The sequence below is a fragment of the Notolepis coatsorum genome (genome assembly GCF_963971535.1).
Source record: "Notolepis coatsorum genome assembly, chromosome: 14".
NCBI classification, from domain to species: domain Eukaryota; kingdom Metazoa; phylum Chordata; class Actinopteri; order Aulopiformes; family Paralepididae; genus Notolepis; species Notolepis coatsorum.
This window is the reverse complement of record NC_140178.1, coordinates 88,823,070-88,846,886: the sequence shown is the minus strand read 5'-3', so window position 1 is coordinate 88,846,886 and position 23,817 is coordinate 88,823,070. Positions and strand designations below refer to the sequence as shown.

At 42.5% G+C, this 23,817-nt stretch overlaps 1 protein-coding gene across 2 annotated transcripts in view; it reads left to right on the top strand.

Moving 5' to 3' along the window:
• Positions 1–23,186, top strand: part of smarca4a (SWI/SNF related BAF chromatin remodeling complex subunit ATPase 4a) — an 85,993-nt gene extending 62,807 nt beyond the window's left edge. For both annotated transcript variants that reach the window (XM_084329659.1, XM_084329658.1), the window contains exons 26-35: positions 3,172–3,335; positions 3,679–3,906; positions 5,836–5,913; positions 6,296–6,514; positions 6,906–7,168; positions 9,932–10,040; positions 12,587–12,688; positions 15,538–15,670; positions 15,810–15,964; positions 22,431–23,186. In XM_084329659.1, the coding sequence (XP_084185785.1) occupies positions 3,172–3,335; positions 3,679–3,906; positions 5,836–5,913; positions 6,296–6,514; positions 6,906–7,168; positions 9,932–10,040; positions 12,587–12,688; positions 15,538–15,670; positions 15,810–15,964; positions 22,431–22,463 (1,484 nt within the window). In that variant the 3' untranslated portion in view covers positions 22,464–23,186. The remainder of the gene's footprint in view (positions 1–3,171; positions 3,336–3,678; positions 3,907–5,835; positions 5,914–6,295; positions 6,515–6,905; positions 7,169–9,931; positions 10,041–12,586; positions 12,689–15,537; positions 15,671–15,809; positions 15,965–22,430) is intronic.
• The last annotated feature ends 631 nt before the right edge of the window (positions 23,187–23,817 follow it).

Here is a 23,817-nt window from a genome sequence, read left to right as displayed (position 1 = left end):
CTTGCGTTGTGTTAATTACAGCTCAGTGAAATTATGTAGAATAGCAATACCTCGTCTTATAAGGACTGTTACCTTATCATTTAATTGAGCTTTAATTAACACAACGCAATGATTCAATGTCCCCTATGAGATCACTGATGGCCATATTCAAACTAATTTACTCTCAATCGCCACCTCACTTGACCAAATCCATGCCTCTGTTCGCGAGTTACATGACGATATGTCAGGCAGCTTTTCCACGTACATAACATTAAGGAAACAACCACCACCACTGAACAAACATGACATAACATTAGTGCATGAGAGGATGCTATTTTCACTCTGGATTAGTCCGGTCCATTTTAGTCTAAACTGTGGGGCTCTTTACTCGCCCGTCAACCTAGTATAAAGATACCACTTCAGCCAGCGTCGGTCGTCAGACTTTGCTTTTGTTCTCAGGAAGTAAGTCATTTTCACCATGGAGTGTATTTCTTCCACTATTTCCTTCCATGCCTCCTTGTCTGGAGGGATCTCTTTGAGCCAGCTCCTTGTTATGGCCTTTTCCCCTACGAGTGACATGATCTTGAACAGATACAAGTCTTCTTTGTGAAGAGGCCCAGGTAGACTATCTGGGGTTCCATGGGAAATTCATAGCCTAGAATTGTCTACATTACTTGGATGACACTCTTCCAAAATATTAGTATTTTAGTACATAACCAAAAGATGTGAGGGTTGTTTATTTGTTTTATTTGTGGTGTGATGAAATATCTTCCAGCTGAATTCTCTCCATCCTCTAGAGCTGGTGGAAGTATGTTGCATTTCACATATTGAATGCCAATCATCCTCTGATAAAATTATATTAAATACACTTTCCCATTTATTCTTCACATTATATGAATCACAGTTATTAAGGATTTGTAGATTTTTGTACATTGCAGACACTATTTTCACTGGTGTTTGTTTATATGCTGCCACCATCATTCCTACCACCCTGTTACCTTCCTCTCAAATCTTAATAGATGTAAATATCTAAACAGATTGTAGTTTCCCAAATTACATTTCCTCGTAATTTCTCAAATGACATGAAAATGTGATCTTCTGAGATCTGTTATACCCCTATCCTTCCATCTGTCAAATGTGTTATCCAGTACTCCTGGTCTAAACCTGGGGTGTCTGAGAGGGCCATATCAAAAGTCTACTGTCTTTTAGTTTATATTCTTTCCCCCCAGTCTAGTCTTGAGGCTGGACCAGGTATATCTCTGTCTTTCCACCTGGCCCGATACATTTGGGAGCACCAGTACACAGTGTATCTCAGCTGAGCACCGTAGTAGTATTCTTTTAAATTGGGCAGGGTCAGACCTCCTTTCTCCTTTACAATTTGAAGTGTTTTAAATTTGACCCTAGGCCTGCCTCCTGCCCATATAAACGGAGAAATCGGGTTATCCCATGCTATAAATTGGGAGTCTGGGACTTTAACCGTTAATGAAAGGAAGAGGTATAACAACCTTGGCAGCACATTCATTTTGATCACCTTTATTCTAGAACTGAAATCCATCAGGAGCGTGGCCCATCTTGTCCAATCCTTCTGTAGTTTATTATTAATTATATTATAATTCGCCACTTCTAGTTTACTCATATCCTTGGTAATGATCACTCCCAGATATTTCATTGATTCGGTTTCCCACTTCAATTTATAGTTCTTCCTCAATATCTTGCTGGGTGAGAAGTTAAAAGTGAGAATTTGAGTTTTGGAGATGTTCAATAAAGCTTTTATGCAACTAATTAATTGGTCTTTGAATCCAAATCTCTCTAATACTCTAAACAGAAAAGACCATCTAACCCGATCGAACGCCTTCTCCACATCTAGACTCACCAGAGCTGCTGTTAGATGGTATTTATCCACCGGTTCTATTATGTGTAGCCTGACATTATCCTGTGTTTGTCTACCTGTAATGGATCCTGTCTGGTCCTCATGTATCAAATCAGGCTCCTCTCGCGCCTCTGCGTTCCCATCCTGCCGTCTCCCTCTTTGGCTCGCTCCAGCTCTTCTACCGGGATGCCTCGTCTTTTCAGCTCTCTGTGCGCCTCGGTTGCGCTGGCGTAGGTCTTGATTCCCGTGTCCCATTGGATCCTCATGTTGGTGTATGGAGTCTGGAAGCGGATTCCTTTTATCTTTAATGTCTTTTTTATGCAGTTGTCTTGTTTCTCAGCTGAATCTTTCCCTTCTTCCAGGCATCTCAACACCAGCTCTTTGGTCGTGTATTCCAGTTTCCAGTATTATAATCCAGTTAATAATAATGTGCCGCGGTGGGGCACCAGCTAGTGAGCGGTGTGCTCGTTGTATTTTGAGCTCCAAGTCTAATGGGAGCGGTAGTCTCCCTCTTCTCCCTCTGCCACTCCGAAGATGCGGATGTTGTTTCTCCTCGACCTGCACTCCAAATCTTTAAACTTTTGCTGTATGGCGCATTGTTGTTCCAGGCTTGTACAGAGCGCTTCGGACAACTCCGTTGCCCAGTCCTCCATTCATTCTGCCCGTGTCTCCACCTCTTCCACTCGCTCATTCAGGCTCTGTATCCCCGCAGCAATGTTGTCGAGTTTGGTTAATCTCTTGTCTCTGTTCGTCACCGTCTCTTTTGAGTTCGGCTTTTAGTTATTTTATTACCTCAATTATATGATCATAATCCATGCTCATCCCTAGCCTTGCTGTCTCATTGTTGGCTTGCAGTACGTCGGCTAAACTAGCGTTAGCTCCAACGTTAGCCTCTTCCGAGACTTATTCAGAGTATTTTTTCCTACTTTTCCGGTCTTTCCCTGTCCTTCTCCCACTCATCTATCTTTCAAACTTGTGAATATGCAGTCATTGAATTTTTAAGTGGAATAATCGTGTTTTAATAGAGCAGTAAACTAATATAGAAGTGAGATATAGTCAGCCACCCTGTTTATTGTTTTTCATCCAACACCTCAACCTTCAGGTAGTCTGTGGCAGGGAATAAATCCGGGCTCCACACAGTCTCTCTCTCTCTCTCTACCAACCAACTACACTGTTCGCTACAGTATTATCTCATCAGATCTCACTCACTAGCCTACTTGAATCAAATAATATTTCTATTTCTTTCACTTGAGTATACATAACTTCCTGGGATGTAAAAAAAAAAATTCCCAACATGCTGTGTTTTTGTTCTGTTGCTGTAGGAAGCACCAAGGCTGAGGACCGTGGCATGCTGCTGAAGACCTTCAACGACCCGGGATCTGATTACTTCATATTCCTGCTCAGTACCAGGGCTGGAGGCCTGGGCCTCAACCTGCAGTCTGCTGACACAGTCATCATCTACGACAGCGACTGGAACCCACATCAGGTAACATTACTAGTCTGGGCAATATATATATATATATATACACACACACACACATTATAACATACGTTATATTGCATCAATGCTTTGTTTATTCAATTATTTTGAGGGTCGTGATACACTCTAAATCGATGCTAAAACGCAAATGGTAAGTCCGATTTCACACACAATGATTTCTGAAATGTTTATATGATAATATGATTGATCGGAATAGCATGCTATTCATTTATTTGTAATAAACATTTATTTTAAATTTCTTTTAGATATTGTGATATATCTATATATTTTGTTCCCGGTATGGGTGCCTCCCTCTGAACACCCCTCTCGTCTCTCTCTCTCCTTACAGGACCTGCAGGCCCAGGACCGAGCCCATCGCATCGGGCAGGTGAACGAGGTGCGCGTGCTGCGCCTCTGCACCGTCAACAGTGTGGAGGAGAAGATCCTGGCGGCCGCCAAGTACAAGCTGAACGTGGACCAGAAGGTCATCCAGGCTGGCATGTTCGACCAGAAGTCGTCGGGCTGCGAGCGCCGCGCCTTCCTGCAGGCCATCCTGGAGCACGAGGAACAGGACGAGGTCGGGGCTCCTGGGGCTGGCGCACTGGTGGGGCGTGGGTGGGTGTGATCCAAGCCCGCTTCCCACATCGCCCCCACACACCCACCCGCATCTTGCCAACGCGCCACGCCACCTGTTTATTCATTCTCTTCCTCCTCCTCTGACCTCCTTCTCTTGTCCTCCCTCCTCAACATTTACACACTCTCCTCAGTCACTTGTGTTCCTTGAGTTGTTCTTTCTTCATACATGCTGTAAAAAGAAAAGTAAATAGTCATCTATCCTCATTAGTTTTCTAGGCTCAATAGTCATCTATCCCCGATAGCCAATAGTAATCTATCATCAATAGTTATATATCCTCAATAGCCAATAGTCATATATCCTCAATAGTAATCTATCCTCAATAGTCATATATCCTCAATAGCCAATAGTAATATATCCTCAATAGCCAATAGTCATCGATCCTCAATAGCCAATAGTCATATCCTCAATAGCCAATAGTCATCTATCCTCAATAGCCAATAGTCGTATATCCCCAATAGCCATTTATTCTCAATAGCCTATAGTCATATATCCTCGATAGTCATATATCCTCAATTGTCATCTATCCTCAATAGCCAATAGTCTTATATCCCCAATAGTCTTCTATCCTCGATAGTCATTATCCTCAATAGTCATATATCCTCAATAGCCAATAGTCATCTATCCTCAATAGCCAATAGCCATATATCCTCAATAGCCAATAGTCATATCCTCAATAGTCATATCCTCAATAGCCAATAGCCATATATCCTCAATAGCCAATAGTCATATCCTCAATAGTCATATCCTCAATAGCCAATAGTCATATATCCTCAATAGCCAATAGTCGTATATCCCCAATAGCCATTTATTCTTAATAGCCTATAAGTCATCTATCCTCAATAGTCATATTCTCAATAGCCTATAGTCATATATCCTCGATAGTCATATATCCTCAATTGTCATCTATCCCCAATAGCCAATAGTCTTCTATCCCCAATAGTCTTCTATCATCGATAGTCATTATCCTCAATAGTCATATATCCTCAATAGCCAATAGTCATCTACCCTCAGTAGCCAATAGTCATCTACCCTCAGTAGCCAATAGTCATCTATCCTCAATAGCCAATAGCCATATATCCTCAATAGCCAATAGTCATATCCTCAATAGTCATATCCTCAATAGCCAATAGTCATATATCTTCAATAGTCATTATCAATAGTCATATATCCTCAATAGCCAATAGTCATCTATCCTCAATAGCCAATAGCCATATATCCTCAATAGCCAATAGTCATATCCTCAATAGTCATATATCCTCAATAGCCAATAGTCATCTACCCTCAGTAGCCAATAGTCATCTACCCTCAGTAGCCAATAGTCATCTATCCTCAATAGCCAATAGCCATATATCCTCAATAGCCAATAGTCATATCCTCAATAGTCATATCCTCAATAGCCAATAATCATATATCCTCAGTAGTCAATAGTCATCTATCCTCTTCAGTAATATAAAATAATGACCATCCTTTCCTATTCCTTTCCTCCTGTCGGTTTTCCCTTCTACCATGTCTTTGCTTTCTCATTATTGTTGGTTTGCAGTTAGCAGTAATAACACATAGCCTATTCAATCAAAGCCATACATATAGACCTGAAAAGTGATGATTGTAATTGGGTGGAATATCGAAATGCACTTGTTTTATAAAATGTATGAAAACATTAGGTGGTCATGTGTTATTACATTTATGAAAGGCATTACATGGGCATGTGTTATTACATGTATGAAAGGCATTACGTGGTCATGTTGTATTACATTTGTGAAAGACATTACATGGTCATGTGTTATCACATTTCAGAGGCTTTGGCTCTGAGGTGCCACATAGATCCACCACCAGCCTCTCCTGACGCCTCTTCATCTCATCTCTCTGTAGGAGGAAGACGAAGTGCCCGATGATGAGACCGTGAACCAGATGATCGCCAGGAGCGAAGAGGAGTTCGAACTGTTCATGGTTGGTCTTAGTTGTTCAAAGTGGGGTCTGGGGGGTCCTTGAAGGGGGTTCCAGGGGGTCCCCAGCAAAGTGTGGGTGTAGTTTTTCTTTCACTAATATTGTATTTACTTGAAGTTATCACAATGAGAGAATGTAATAATCATAATAGGTTTCAATTCACTCTCTCCTCTGTTAACTCCCCACCTACAGTAAAGATGATTATGGAATTCTGGACTAAATATGAACATTTATTAAAGAATCTATTAAAATACTAAATATAACTCTAATCTTCTCGGATGGGGGTCCCTGGAACTAAATATTTGCAATTTCTATTCTGTCAAAAAATTATGGAGAACCACAGCTGTATCCACAACATGAATTTGTTGACTCCTCTCTAACCCAGCGCATGGATCTGGACCGGCGCCGCGAGGACGCCCGCAACCCCAAGAGGAAGCCTCGTCTAATGGAGGACGACGATATGCCGAGCTGGATCCTGAAGGACGACGCAGAGGTGGAGAGGCTGACCTGCGAGGAGGAGGAGGAAAAGATGTTTGGTCGTGGCTCCCGCCAGCGGAAGGAGGTGGACTACAGCGACTCGCTCACAGAGAAACAGTGGCTCAAGGTGACTTGTTTGGTTTTTTCATTTGTAGGGAATTAAGAGTGACTTGGCTTCTAATGATACATCGGTATTTGAGTTAACCATCTTAATCTTAAACCGTCAGTGTTTCCTCCACATATTGATCTTAAACTGTTGTCATAGTGTTTCCTCTACATCTTAAACTGTTGTCATAGTGTTTCCTCTACATCTTAATCTTAAACTGTTATCATAGTGTTTCCTCTACATCTTAATCTTAAACTGTTGTCAGTGTTTCCTCTACATTAATTAATTTGTTTTGGAACACCACACTAATGTCTTTTATATAGAAATGTAACCTTGTTAAGTTAGTTTTCTACTTGTAGAGTATTCTATTAGTATTGTACTTGGCTCACTAACACCCTCTCCCCCGTCACAGGCCATAGAGGAGGGAAATCTGGAGGACATCGAGGAGGAAGTACGTCACAAGAAGACCAGCAGGAAGCGCAAGAGGGACCGCGACCACGACGCGGGGCCCGCCACGCCCAGCTCCAGTGGCGGCCACAGACGGGAGAAGGATGAGGAGGTGAAGAAGGCAAAGAAACGCGGGCGCCCCCCTGCTGAGAAGCTCTCCCCCAACGCCCCCTCTCTCACCAAGAAGATGAAGAAGATCGTCGACGCCGTCATCAAGTACAAGGACGGGTGAGAAGGATACGCTTTACTCTGCCAGCCTACTTTGACTTTCTTAATCACACACTGCTAGATGGCTTTCTTTAGTACTCCCAATATACTATGTTGTGTGTTTTTCAATTAATATGCAGTGAATATAAAATGCCAAATATTATCATGATGAACTAGTTTATTATCATTTTGTCTATCATCTGAGATGGCAGCTTCTTGTCTTAACCTCTTAAGCCTGATGGTCCGGTACGAGAATGACATCACGCACATCATTTTAATGTAGCCAAGAGTAAAGACGGCAGTCAACGTGTATATTTTCAGCACTATACTTGTTTACCAATGATTTTAAGTGTTATTAGTGAAATATTAGTTTATAGAAATCTGAGCGCATCAAGTCGGAAAAAGGCGAGGATTGACGTGAGAATTTGGCGCAATCTAACTTTAGTGTAGTCTTTTGAGAGAAGAGACAGAGGGCTTTCGATGGGCTTTAGAATTTTTTAAAACTACACTTCTCAGCTCACGCTAGCCCCTGTCGATCATCGGACTTCTTTTTCAGTTTATTTTTTCCTCTTTATTTTCGGGATCATATCTCACAGGTGGAACAAACCTGAACGTTATTGCCATAAATTAGAACGCAGTTAGTTTATTTACATTTCTGTGAACGTCTAGCAAAAAAACAGCATTGCAATCTGATAAATGGCAGAAATTTACATTATAAAAAACAAAAAAAGTAACTATACTTACAGTAGATTTCATTCACGGTTTTTGGTGCACACCTGGTGATACTAAATCCAGTTTGAACTCTGCCATTGGAAAGGGGAGATTTGGCCCGATCCATAGATGTGCGACTTGGCGGGCGGCTAGGTGGTGTAGTGGGCAAGGCACTCGCCACCAATGTGGAGACGCTGGTTCGCGTGTTCGAATCCAGCTCTCCACATTGTTTTCAGTTTGGCTGGTCGTCCGTACTAATACAATTGGCAGTATTAGAGGGTGGGAAACTGATGGGTGGGGATCGGACGTTGTGGACAGCGACTCCTACAGGTCAGTTGGTGCGCCTGCGCAGTAGAATCAGGAAGTGTCGGGGGCAGCGTGAGCCTCCCACGCGTTACTCCTCGCCACTGAGAGATCGAGCTGCGCAGGTGAAAAGATGCGACTGCTGTTACCTCAAGTACCGGAGGGGCCTTGTGCTATGTATGACTTAGTCCACATTGCAGCCGGCTTGTGGGAGGCAAGAAACAGCGTTCGTGACAGGGGAGGGTTGAATTGGATGATACGAAATTGGGATGGGAGAAAATATAGAAAAATGGGAGAAAAAAAAGTGGATCAAAAAAAAAGATGTGCGACTTGGCCATAATAAGGTAATTTATATGCCTGATATTCTATATTCTATAATCGGATTTCAAATGGCATGTGTCCGGATGGTAGAATTCAGTACTGTATCTACAAAATCTCCTGTTTAATCGTCTGCCCTTTATTAATTTGCTTAGATTTCTTGTACACGTGATCTCAAGAAGGTGCTGAATAAGCTCAGTGGCCATTTTTCATGTCCGGTCAATTTTAGCATGGTGTTATTCACCGTCAAAGATATAAAAAAAAATTAAAAAAAAAGATTTGATATTCTCTTTTGGTTCATTACAATTTACTCAAACCTAGTAACGGACACAATATTTCTGACACTCGAAATAGATGTCCCTAGTAGGTCCCCAAATGGACCTTGTAGAAGTGGATCAATCTTCCATTTACTTAAGTATGTATTTTTAGGCGGATTTTCAGAAAATAGGGCTCGGGCTTAACACATTGACTGCCAGCAGCAGGGGGCGCTGATCCCCCTTCAGCGCCAAGACTTTATTCAATGGATATAGTTTTAGAATGCCAAATTTGCGAGTGCTTAAAATATATCTTATATTATAACTATGGGTCTAATACATCCGTCGATTGTCAGTGAGTTGCTTCCAGTCAACATGCACAAAACCGATGGTTTTTTCATCCGTACATTTCCGTTTTATACCGTTTTGAATATGAGTATAGTTTTGGTGATTCTTAGTAATCCCAGGAAAAGACGCGATAATAGCGTTTTAGTGGAATACACTTATCACGTTGTAATTTTTCGCCTGATTATCTAATCATCCTGAAAACAACGCTAGATTATCCTTATTATCCTTCCTCGTGCATACACTGCAGCGAACGGTAGAAAGCACAACACGGTCCACACAGATAGCTTTGATCGCGGGAGAAAGAAATATCAGATCAACGCAAGATTTTATATATAGTGTTCGTACCTTGTCTCTGATGTAATGCAAAAAAAAGAATCCAATTATCTGATCGCCATTCCAGTTATCCACAGCGATCCTGTCCCCGACATTAACGAGCGTTACACATGAACGGGCGGGCGGGGTTAGTGTTCCATGCCATCGTTGTAAAGGCCTGCCTCGCCTGAGTATTTAAACCCTGCCCCCACGGCTCAGATCGGCTCAGAAAACACACCAGACCGTTTCCAATGAAGTGCAATAGCTCCGCAAGGCAGTAGAGGGCGGTGTTGACCGTCTGCCAGCTCAGACAGGGTCTGCAGAGGCTGCAGCCATGAATTATGAATGGATATAGCGAATAAAGGAAATAACAATCATAAAAACGAGTTTACTCATTGTTGGCGCTCCACGGTTGGACGGCAATAATGAGTATACTCGTTCTTGGCGCATAATGGGTTAAGAGGTTAAGTAGCATTATCAGACTAGAAGTTGGTGACGATACTGTGTACTGAGACGGCAGCTTCCTGTCCCCTCACAGCACTAACGGGAGACAGCTGAGTGAGGTCTTCATCCAGCTGCCATCTCGCAAGGAGCTGCCGGAGTACTATGAGCTCATCCGCAAACCTGTCGACTTCAGGAAGATAAAGGTATGGAGAAGAAACCTGTGTAACCAGTGTAAAAAGAACTGTGTAGAATTTATATTTTCTATACCCATGTTTATACCGGATGTTGTGTAGAATTCATCTTGTATAATATAACCATGCCAGAACCAAATACTGTGTAGAATTCATCTTGTATAATAGTAGTAGACTAGTAGTAGTAGTAGTTTATTGTCACGAATAAAGTACAGGTACATTACAGTGAGATGCTTGGTTCATACACATACAGCTCATTTTAGTAATATTCCACAATTATTACAGTTGATAGTAATAATGGCACACACATAAATTCACACCAACATGCGCATTTGTTGATACATGCAGGACTAAAAGTCTTGAGACAGACATATGTGTATCACCACGCCATGTTCCCGGCGCAGAACACCCGAGGGAGGGAGGGAGGGAGGGAGGGAGGGAGGGAGGGAGGGAGGGAGGGAGGAAAAGAGTTGTCCTGAATCACCGTTGCAACACAGTCGGGGATCATGCTCTGACTACATTTGCTGTCAGCTGGGGGGTGGGACTTTGGTGATGAGACAGCCTTGGCTCCCCCCTCCAGCACGCATACGAGTTAGCTGCCGTCACCAAACGTGAGGCGCAGGGCATACACGTAGGAGGGGGGAGGGGGGGTGGGGGGGCCGCATGTCACTCTTATCTCCAAGAGGGCCTTCGACTCCAGCAGCTCTCAGTTCGACCTTGGAGTCGTCCAGGAATTTGTTTTGGCTGACTGACTGGCAACATTTCCCCAGTCACGTCGATTTAAGTTTGATTTTGAGTAGAGTGAATTATAACTCTATTGATTTGAGTGGAGTGAGTTTTAACAACTCTGTCCAAATGACTGAATGCAATATAACCAGGCCAGCACCAAATACTGTGTAGAATTCATCTTCTATAATGTAACCATGCCAGCACCAAATACTGTGTAGAATTCATCTTGTATAGTATAACCAGGCCAGCACCAAATACTGTGTAGAATTAATCTTGAACTTACACTTGCTAGTGTGGAGAGATTCAGAATGATGAATGCACTGCCCTGGATCTCTGTAGAATGGGCAGCTAACAAAGTATTTGTACAGGGTAGATGACACTGAGAGGGTGCTTTGAACAGATATGGGGAGGCTGACATAGACTGATGGGGAGGCTGATGTAGACTGATGGGGAGGCTGATGTAGACTGATGGGGAGGCTGATGTAGTGTGGTTGTGAAAGGGTTAACCTTCTGTATTGTCGCAGTCAAAGGGTTAACCTGCAGCACAACCACGAGACGTGGAGAGAGGATTGGACAGTGACACCATGCAGCATCAATTAGGGATGGGCATTTTAAAGAAAAATCTATATGCTATACTCGATTGATTTTTATTACTCGAAAAGGGAAAAAAATTGAATATATATTTGTTTACTTATTTTTGTTCATTCACGTATATATGTTTAAGGAAACCACAAACGGTTATAATCTTACACATACATGTGAAAAGATATGATAAAACATTTTTATAATTTCGATTTTTTTGTTGTTGATTTTTCTCATAGCTACGAGTAATCGATTACTCACGCCCATCCCTAGCATCAATATCCTGACATGAAGCTAGCGTTGCTCAAACCTCATAGATGAGAGAGGATTGGACAGTGACACTCATGCAGCATCAATATCCTGACATCTAGCGTTGCTCAAACCCCCTAGATGAGAGGATTGGACAGTGACATCATGCAGCATCAATATCCTGACATCTAGCGTTGCTCAAACCTCCTAGATGAGAGGATTGGACAGTGACACTGTTAGAGCCAGTATTTTGATTTTCATAAGAAAGCCACTTAATTGTGACGTCTGTAGTCAACGCACTACAAAGGACTACAAATCCCACAGCGCCTTGCGCTAAAGCCGCAATGAAGCCAACCTGTTGAGAGACGCGGTCGGGAAACAGTTTTTAACCGTTTCATATCGTTTCATACTTTTTCCTACCTTTTCATAACGTACCTTTTCGTATTATACGTACATACAACTTGTACAAATACCCTTTAAGTTATAAAGTTATATAAGCATTATCAAGAAAGAAAGAATACCTAAGTTGTTTGTTATTTACTTTGAGTTTTGCATATTTTCTTTTGAATATTGTAAAGGCCTATTTTCTTTGTTGCATGTGCAAATGTTTGGTACTTTATTTTGAGCAAACACATCGCAACATCATCGAAACCATCGGAGGCCAAGCAACACTTCGAACTGTGAGTAATCTAAGGAAAGAAACGAGTTAGAACTGTCTGTTTAAAGCGTCTAGTGGCTTGATGGAAAGACTGATTGATTGACAATGGAAGGAAGCCACGACATACACCATGCAGCATCAATATCCTGACATGAACCTAGCGTTGCTCAAACCTCCCGACCTAGATGAGTCTTTACTTACAAACACCCATTTGGAAAGGTGTCTCATCCGCCTCATGGTTCATTCCTCTGACCGCTCTCTTGTCGTAACCTTTCTCTTTTAATCTGGGCTGGTGTGAGTGTGTGTCTGAAACCTCTTCCCTTCCTGCCTCGTGTCCCAGGAGAGGATCCGTAGCCACAAGTACCGCAGTCTGAACGACCTGGAGAAGGACGTGATGCTGCTGTGTCAGAACGCCCAGACCTTCAACCTGGAGGGATCGCTGGTAGGGAGACGATGCTGCTGTCCTACACCTGTACCAGGGTTCGAAATTAACGGGGGCTCGGGGCAAAATGCCCTTGAAAATGGACAAAATGCCCTCGAAAATCAGTTAAGGGGGGCAGAAAATGCCCCCGGCAGTTTACTAATTATATATATAATTATATATATGATCTACAGTGCGAGCATTTCCCTTGTATTTGCCCCTAATAATATGTGTGTGTGCGCGACCCGGAAAAATCATTTACTCGAGACGAGTGACGATTACAAAACAGCTGCGCTGTTAATAGTCCCACATTACACAAGGCGCATAAACGTCCAATCACAGTAGCGCCCGAAAACAAAGTCACGGTACCGGCTTAGGCAAGTTATACATTCAGAATCAGACAACGCAAAAAAATCAGCCAGCCATGAAGCCCATTCATTTTTATTTTGAGCAAAAGAGAGACGAGGAGAAAGAGGAATCCGGCTGACATGGTTTTTTGAAGTGATATTCGCACGTGTTTTTGCGGGTCCAGTCCCCACGGCATGTTGACAGAATTCGCAAAACACCTTATCGACTGAAGCATAAAAGTCATTAGGATACTGCTCTGCTCTGAATTTAGGGCTTAGTGGGGAATTTCTTCCGACGTTAACGTTAACGACGCACCGAAGCAGCTAGGCGCTTGGACATTTCTCCGTGTTGTGTGTAACACGCAGTGGTCTACGCCTCCCTCCCTCCTTGCAACAAACGTTCCACCCAAAAACGGAATTTCTATTTCATAATTAATTAAATAATTGTATAAAGAATTTTCAATGTTCTGTCATCTAATAATATATTCCATTACCTTTCCTATCTGTATCAAAGTCAAAATGTTGGTATCATAACAACACTACAACATACAAAAGCAGCTTGACAACCGATATCCTTTGCGTTTGATTGATTGAAAACTTTATTAACAGATTGCAGAATGGGTACAATACAGTACAGCTCAATACACACAATTGTTAAGGGGATGCAGACCAGAGAAAGACTTTCGTCTTGTTTACATCAGGGTCCCCCATTTTCAATTCATAGTGTGCACACGCACAGTATAATATGCATGTGATAAATAGTTAATAAACTCTGTTACTTGAACAATTTTCACTGTGCTCCTAAATTTCTTTGTGTGCACCTAAATTTCGATTTCGATTTTATTTATTAACATTTTATTTAGGAGCACATGTGCTCCTTGGGAAAAAGGTTAGCGTAGAGCCCTATATATGGAGACATTAACATTACATTATCAAACATAGGGACGAAGACTGTAAAAAAAAGTGTCAACAATGTTTTATAATCCTTATGTTAATTTTCATCATAAAAATTCAGTGCCCCCGAAATAAAAAAAAGCCCCCGAAAATCAATTAAGGGGGGCAAAAAAAGCCCTTGAATTTTTTTTTTTATTTCTAACCCTGACCTGTACAGAGTTCTGATCCATTATACTTCTACGCTACAGACCTACAATGTTAGTTTTGGATCACTGGGCAAAAATTTATGGGAGCTATATTCCATTTAATTTCATCAACGGAGAGACCTAACATACTTCTATTTATCAACAGAAAGTCGAGTCACTTTGCTCTGATTTCTGAATTGTTTCACATAACTTCTGGTATCAGAGTTTAATAGGGGGATATCTCTGATACCAATACCCTGTCAATACCAGTATTGATACCAGTTTCTGTATAGAATAGAATAGAAATACTTTATTCCCCCGAGGGAAATTTGGCACTACAAATCGCTCACAGTAAACGGTAGACATTTGGATAGACAAAAACAAAAGTCACCAATAAGAATAAAATAAGCCTAAGAATAAAATACGATCCGGGATATACATTTCCTATGTCACGTTCTAATATAAAATATACAGTAACAATATACAGTAAGTGTACATTTGTAAATGTAAAAGTCCAGGAAGGTAGTACCGTCACCCTGTGCTCAGTGATGCATTGTAAAGTCTGATGGCTGTCGGGATGAAGGACTTCCTGTGCCGTTCAGTGTTACATCTTGGGAGTCTTAGTCTAACACTGAACGTGCTCCTTCTGTCAGCCAAGTCCGTGTGTAGTGGGTGGGAGGGGTTGTTCCTGATGGCCTGGAGCTTAGCCAGGCTGCTCCTCTCCGCCACCACTGCTAGAGTCCAGCTCCACCCCTGATCATCATGAGTCACCAGGGACATTCTGGATGAAGTACCAACATTGTACCCATATTTTCATGCTATTTAGCCCCTAACTCTAACCTGAACCTCACTGTTTATAAACCCTAATTTAACTCTAACCTGAACCTCACTGTTTATAAACCCAAACCTAACGCTAACCTGAACCTCACTGTTTATAAACCCAAACCTAACGCTAACCTGAACCTCACTGTTTATAAACCCAAACCTAACCCTGAACCTCACTGTTTATAAACCCAAACCTAACCCTGAACCTCACTGTTTATAAACCCAAGTCTAACTAACCTGAACCTCACTGTTTATAAACCCAAGTCTAACTCTAACCTGAACCTCACTGTTTATAAACCCAAGTCTAACTCTAACCTGAACCTCACTGTTTATAAACCCTAGTCTAACTCTAACCTGAACCTCACTGTTTATAAACCCAAGTCTAACCCTTACCTTAACCTCACTGTTTATAAACCCAAGTCTAACCCTTACCTTAACCTCACTGGAGACCTCACTCCCCACCATAACCTCAACTAGAGATGAAAATGACATCCAGAATATCCCCGCCGACTCCTGATTTATTATAGTTTATAGACTTGTGTCTCTCTGAACACGTCTTCTATCAATATCTCTACCAGACTGCCTCTGACCTCTGTCTCTCTCTCTCTGAACCTGTCAGATCTATGAAGACTCCATTGTGCTCCAGTCAGTCTTCACCAGCGTCCGTCAGAAGATCGAGAAGGAGGAAGACAGCGAAGGGGAGGACAGCGAGGAAGAGGACGAGGAGGTAGACGAAGGCTCAGAATCTGAATGTGAGTATCGCACGGACACATACACACACACACACACACACACACACAGAGTGTGTACTTTTTAACACATTTTGTTCTACCGATGGACGGCAGGTAGCAGGATGGTCATGACTGTTCCTGGTTCTTCCCTCTCTTCCAGCTCGCTCGGTGAAGGTGAAGATCAAGTTGAGCCGGAAGGAGAAGGAGAAGGAGAAGGGGGAGCGAGAGCGAGGGAAGAGTCAGCGGCGGAGGGGCCGCGGGTCCCGCACCAAACCGGTGGTGAGCGACGACGACAGCGAAGACGAGCAGGAGGAGGTGAGAGGATTCCACCCACACACACACACACACACACACACACACACACACACACGCACAGAGAGAGAGACACCCACACAAACACACGGACAGAGAGAGAGACACACACAGACGGATATAGAGAGAGAGAGAGACACACACACGGACAGAGAGAGAGAGAGACACACGCACGGAGAGAGAGGGAGAGAGAGACACACATGGACAGAAAGAGACACACACACAGACAGATATAGAGAGAGACACACACAGACAGAGAGAGACACACACAGACAGAGAGAGACACACACAGACAGAGAGAGAGAGAGAGAGAGAGAGACACACACACACAGAGAGAGAGACACGCATACAGACAGAGGGAGAGAGACGCACACAAACACGGAGAGAGAGAGACACACACAGACTGAGAGAGAGACGCACACAAACACACAGATGGAGAGAGAGAGAGACACACAATCAACTTCCAATCAACAGTCATGTCTCGCCTCGACTATTGCAATGCACTGCTCGCTTGTCTACTGACTGCTGCCACCAAGCTTCTTCAACTCATTCAGAACGCAGCCTGATCTCCAACCTACCAAAGTCAGCCCATGTTACCCCACTTCTTAGGGACCCACCACATTTGGGACACCCGAAACCCGACCAATCTTTCGCAGTCGACTAAAGACACACTTCTTCAAGCAATATCTGAAATTAAGGGGGGTGGGGATAGAAACCGTCTTCTACTATCATGCACTCTTCCTACTAACTATACTAATATGTCTTTACTACTATGCATTCAACACTGCAGAACCCAAGTTTCAACTCTGTTTGTTGTTACTCAACTGAAAGAGTTGTACCCTTCCTGCTGACTTGTCGTACAGAACTTGTAAGTCACTTTGGATAAAAGCGTCGGCTAAATGTAATGTTTTAAGACGGTCCATTAGTGAAGTTGTTGTGACCTCTGAACTCTTTGCCCTGAAGGGTGTCTAGCCTTTTAGAGATATTACAAAGCAGTCTGGACCAGCTGAACTACCGGGCAGCGATGCACTGAGACTGGATTCCATAAAGTTACAGTAAAGGCCTCTCGTATAATGAACCTGTTTCTAATGGTTGTAGTAGCTCTTTATCCCCACTAGAGGGCAGCGGTGGCCTACTGGTTAGAGAAGCAGGCATGCGACCATTGGGTAGGGGAATCGAATGAATGACTCTCTCCTAGGCCTGCCGCGATAAGCAATAAATCGATTAATTGCCGCGATAATTAAAATGAATGCAATGATTTTGACGGGCGCGATTAATTGCTATTTGCGCGTTTGTTTTAATGAGGCGGACCCAGTGCCCCTTGTCAGTCGTGTCTATTCTACTAGCATTAACGTTACTCATACAAACAGAGTAAACAGTTTTCAATCAATCAATCAATAACAACATTAACGAGACCCTCGTTGTGTCTATTCTGCTAACGCTAACGTTACCTCTCAGTGTGTCTATTCTACAAGCGTTAACGTTAGCTGTAACGTTACCAGTCGCGTCTATTTGCTAACGTTAGCATTAGGTAATAACCGGTTTAAAATGGATGGTGATTACCTCACGTTGTGTCTATTCTACTAGCATTAACGTTACTCATACAAACAATCAATAGCGAGTTATATTGATCACGCTATGTACGATAGCCATGCTAAAACGCTAGCACAACATTAGCACCTAACCTAACAACAAGCCTTAACAAGTCAGCGATCTTTTTGCGAGACTAAACTCTCCGCTCGGTGGCAAATTGTGTTGATGTCGGTTTTGTTTAATCAATAAATGAGGCAGAATACACAGTGACTGTATCCTTTGTTTATTGCACTTGTGCCTGCTGCAAACATAATGCTTATGAAATCCTAGAGACGCGTCTCTATTCTGACCAATCAGTGGTCTGCAGTGTTTCACGTGACTTTTCTGGTACCCAAAGTACCTGATAATCGCAACAATACTTCCGGTCCGGTCGGTGGGCTTCAAAATAAAAGTCTAAAACCCGGAAAAGACGGAGCGGTGGGCTTCAAAATAAAAGTTTTGGGAAATAAATTTCTCCAAAAAAAAAAAATTCTCTAACCGGTCGCAATAATATCGCTTATCGCGATATTTTCGGGGGCAATTAATCGCCCAGCAAAATGTGTTATCGTGGCAGGCCTACTCTCTCCCGTCCTTCGAGTCAATACCCACCGTTGATGTGCCTTTGAGCAAGGCACTTAACCTCCAACTGCTCCCTGGATGTCCGTGGTTTCCCCCTGCTCTTAAACAGTTAAATGCAGAGGACAAATTGCTACATGTAAACATTTATTTCCTAATTTAGCAATTATGTTGTGGATCAGTAGACTCCTTTCTCTGCACCATCTATGCAGTTCTTCATAGTGGAGACCTTAGTTAGCCACAAACCCAATGCCAAGTTTTGGTAGATATTTAGATCACACAAATAGTCTGTTTGTAAAGAGTCAAACATTACAATTCGTGGACTTAATCAAATTCAAATCTGCACAAATTATGTTTCTGGCAATAAAAAACGAAGTACCAAGGAACATTACAATTAATAAAATTTCATGTCTAGAGTGTTTATAATTTTAGAGGGACATTAGCTTTAAAACAACCTATTGTACGTAACTCTTAACAGTATGGGCATTGCAGTTTGTGGGGTATCACTCTGGAATGGTCTGGATGCGAGTATAAAATTAAGCAATATCAACCAATTTAAAGGCGGCTATAAACAAGCGCTTATGGACAAATATAAGAGGAGCTTGAACAATAATGTGACTGCCTAATATATATATATATATTTCTCATTTGGATTTGTATATATAAAAAAAACGTTCGTTTTTAATTATTGGTTATATTATTTTAATTTGTATTATAATGTAAAATATTGTTAGGAAGGGGCAGGGCTTGATACGTTTTTTTTATTTTTTACTTCCCCATGTTCCTTCTCAAACACTTATTGAACTGTATGGAAATGGTCTTTGACTATTTACCTTTTTTTTATGTTTCTATGTTCGAGAAAAAAATCAAATCAAAAGTCAATGGGGCCATATTCCAGTCTGTACCAGTGCATGTGAGCGGATCGGTGCGTGAGCGGCGCGGGGCGCGGAGCGGCCGGTTTTGACGTGAGCGAGGAGTGGGTTTTAAAATGAGTCGGCGCGACGTCCGGAGCGAGAGTTCTCCTCCGCTCCAATCCACTCCAGGCCGCTCACAGTGGTTTAACACTGTTGATGTAATATACATGCAGTACAATGCCAAAGCAACAGATGGCGATGTACAAACATGAAGGCCATTTTCAACCAATGAGAAGGGTGAACCTGTGATATCCGGTTCAGGCTTCACTCCTCCTCCTTCACTCACTCCTGTTAGAAAAAGTATCGACGCCATTGTTGTTGTCGTTAGCTTACATGCTAACGTTAATGGCAGCGACCATAGCATTGTGGCTCGGCTAGCCTATCATCGCTTAATAGAGCTAGTGAATGGATAAACAATGTTATTTAACATTGCAGAATGGGTACAATTACAATGCGGCTCAATACAAACAATTGTTAAGGGGCCCAGGGGGTGTAGACTGTTGTAGTTTGAGCTAATTTACACCATGCTCCAAAAAAAAAAAAAAAAAAAACTGCCGAGCGATCTGGCGCGGGCAGCGGGGAGCGCTCGATTCAAGGTGAGCGGGGAGCGAGCGGAGAGCGACTTGGGGGCGGGGTCAACATGAGCGATTAGCGGAGCGGACCAAGCTTTAAAGAGCGAAGAGCGGATTTCTCGGCCGCGCCGATCCGCTCACGTGGCCTGGTCTGTACAAGCACTGAAATTAATGCTGAAAGCTACTTTGGGTGCACTCAACTGGAATACGTTTCAGAGTTTATTTCAGGGCTGATACGTGGATGATGCTCAGAACGGCTGCTACAACATCATTGGCGAGTAGGGAATCGGGCTAGAGGTCTAACATTCTGAACTTACCCTTTTTTTAAAGAAGATACTAGCTGGTATTAGATTCCATCATCACAGACATCATGGTAGGCAAACAACAGTTATTGCAATCAAATAACAGACCGTGGCCAATGAGCGGTGTTGATGGCATGTCTCGCCTCGACGACTGCAACGCACTGCTCGCTCGTCTACTGTCCACCGCCACCAAGCCTCTTCAACTCATCCAGAACGCAGCCACCCACTTGATCTCCAACCTACCAAAGTCAGCCTGTAACTGAGGGGTACAATTCCCTGACTGTATTAATAAGTATGGTATCATTAAACCACTACTGTCTTATGTACATTACTACTGGCCATACAGTACACAGGTATCTTATGATGAACACTTCCCACAATGACTCGGTTCCACACAAAACTGGGTTTAAGTATTTATTAGCAGCAATGATAGTACATAATATACTTTACTTTGGATGCGCTTATAAGGCAAAGGAATGTGCGTAGGCAAATCAATAACGTATGTCCATTCTCATATTACGCAGGAGATAATAATACAACCTGAATCTTAGGAATTATATCTATGGTACTCTGGTAAGGTAGCGGGAGATACTAGTAGGGTTCCCACCGGTTGTAAGCCATCAGGGGGAGGAAATGTTCGAATGCAAAGTCTGGATCAACGGGGACTCGATAAGCTCCTGCTATGGGAGGCGGTATATTACTCCCTGGATCGGCAGACGAAAGCAGCAGCTGTAATCCCAGTATGCGTGCAGCATAGGTGAAAGCCAGCCAGCCTCTCCAAGAGACGGGCTCGAGTGATGTTCCTCACGGGTAAATCCCACACAGTAGTGGGGTGTAGACGATTCTCCTCCGCTCCAATAGCCACAGGACCAAAGCAATAATAATAATAATCCAGCCGGAAAGGGGCTCTGCATTCACCGGTGTAGATTCTCCGGTGCGCGGTACTTCACATTAACTAGGTCGAACTTGACGTTATTCCACTAAGCTCTGACACTTTACTATCCTATTCGCACGCGGTTATAAGTGCTCTATTTAGATGCACGGTTGCTCACTTCACTTGGTCGTTGACTCGTGATGAAGGCTTTACTAGTAAGGAGCGAACGATACGTTGAAAGAACGTATTAGGATAAGACAAGACTACTGCTGTATCCACCGGCGACATATTTATACGTACGGTGAATAATCTAGTGCCAACCTTATTTCTGTCTCGTATTCCTGGGCAAAGCCGGGCATGTACAGACATGTCTTCGCGGTGACTTTGAACTCGGCATTGGGGGTATGGCCGTTGGCGCCTAGGGGATCGCTTCCAATAGGAGAACGAAATATTATGGTCTGTACTAGGTTAAAGGGATATTCCGTGTATATGTACAAAGAATACACAAGGGATATCAGACGATATACAAATCCTATGCAATATATATCAATCAATAAATACATATATTCGGTTTAATCTGACTCTTTGTAACACAGCCCATGTTACTTCTCAGGGACCTGCACTGGCTCCCCATCGCAGCACGAATCCGCTTTAAGGCCCTCGACCTAGCATATTGTGCTGCGAAGGGAACGGCTCCCGACTACCTCCAGTCAATGGTCTCTAACACCCTCAAGACCCCTATGCTCTACATCCTCTGGCCGCCTCAGACCCACTCCTATCTGAGCTCCGGGAGGGTCATCAAAGAGAAGCCGCCTATTCTCTGTCCTCGCTCCACAATGGTGGAATGAACTTCCCACCACAGTTAGGACAGCCGAATCCCGACCAATCTTTCGCTGTCGACTAAAAACACACTTCTTCAATCAATATCTGAAATATATATATATATATATATATATTTTTTTTTAACACTAACCTTCTTACTGTCCTATACTACCATGTACTCCTCCTACTATACTAATATGTCTTATGTCTATGCACTCAATACTGCAGCACCCAAGTTTCAGCACTATTTGATCATTGTTACTCAGCTGAAAGAGTTGTACCCTTCCTGCTGACTTGTTGTACAGAACTTGTAAGTCTCTTTGGATAAAAGCGTCGGCTAAATGTAAATGCATACATTCCTGTTTACATACTGTACCTGTATATACTATATCTGTATATATCTCTTACCTACTCTTATTAGTTATACCACTGGCCAGTATGGCTTACTACTACCATAGTGTATTTATACCTGTATCACTGTACATACATTTGATTTATCACTCTGTAGTACTCATTTATATATATACTCCAGTTGAATCACTTGTACATTGTATTGTTTTATTTTTTTAAACTTAAATTTGTATTGACAAAATCATACAACATGTTACATTCGAGTTCCACACAGCTTGTCCTGTTCCGAAACAAGCCTGACACAAACAACTGTAACAAAAACAAACATAAATCAAGAGTAAAACAATGTACATTGTGTTGTTATTGCACTTTACTGTTACCTTTGCACTCTGGTTATTATTTCCGTTGTACTGATGACGGTACATGTGACTGTAATGTGATCAGGGTCCATGTAAACAAGCGTGTGGTGTTCTGTGTGTTTTCCAGGAGCGCTCAGCCAGCGGCAGCGACGACGACTGAACCCAGACCAGCAGCCCGCTGTTGCTGGAACCTATGTATTTGACTTAGAATTGAACGGCTGGGGAAAACGGTCGGTGACAGACGGGCCTAGTTTTAGCTACAGTAGATCAGGTGGTTTTTAGTGACACAAAATGTATTCTCAAGTCATTAAAGTGAAACGAGTATTTAAAAACCAACCAAAAAAAGAGAAAAAAAAGAAAAGGACTAAAAAATATATATAACTTTCCACTTCCATATTTAAGCAGGCTTTCCTGATCGTGAATAGTAGGAACTGTATGTCTTTTTTGCCTTTTTTTTTTGTTTTGTTTTGTATAAGAGATGAAGATTGATGGGGCTTGGAATAGCAAGATTGATCATGGACCACAGGGAGAGAGCAGACATGTCTTTTTTTTATTATTATTTCTGTTGTCTTTTTCCGTTCCATTTGTGACTAAGCTTAATGTGTGAAACCAGAGTCGCTGCCTCTAAAACGGGAGTCCTTTTTCTTTTTCTTTTTTAATGCATGTCACTTAAGTGTGTCTGTGAAAACACACCCGTATTCCCTTCCTCTATATGTTTAATTTAAGACTACAAGCAGGATCATGGTACGTCTCCCCCCCCCCCCCCCCCCCCCCCTGTGTGATAAAGCTAGAGGGAGGGATGGGACCATTTCTTGTGTCGGTGTCACTGGAATCCATACAGTTACAATAAAGGCATCTCATATGATTAACCTGCTCCTGCTGGTCTGTGTCTTTGCTCTGATCCTGGACTGATCCTGGACACTATAAAAGAAGGAAGGGTCGTCACTGTGCGTGAAACAAGTGTGGAAGAGTTCAGTTCGGCCGACGTTTAGTTGAATGGAATCAGCCGTCTCCTTGTTTAGTACCAGTCATTTAAACAGGTTTATTACCTTGGATCTCAGAATCATCTGCAATTTGTTGCATTGTTAACTAGCTAATGTTTGATATATTGCTTGATGTATATTTCCTCAGATAGCTTGTATATTTATTTTATTATTTACATCGACCATAGGCTTCAATAGAACTGGCACCAAGCAGAGCATGGAACGCTGGTATTCTGACATGATGACCCTTCCTCCTTTTCGGCTGGTGGAGTGTTTGGGGACAAAATTGCATCATGTGTGAAGGAAGGGTGTGCTGCATTTACAACACAAGACAAAATGAGAGCAACACGGCACAATAATTGTTTTATCTCTTAATATCTTGTTTTTGTGATCGTGGGAAGCCAAAATCTTAATTGAAATTGAAACCCCATTAATCGCCCTGCATAATGTCTTACAACCCTTTTGTTAACCCTTTCACTGTGACAATACACAAGGTTAACCCTTTCACTGCCACACAACATCAGGTTAACC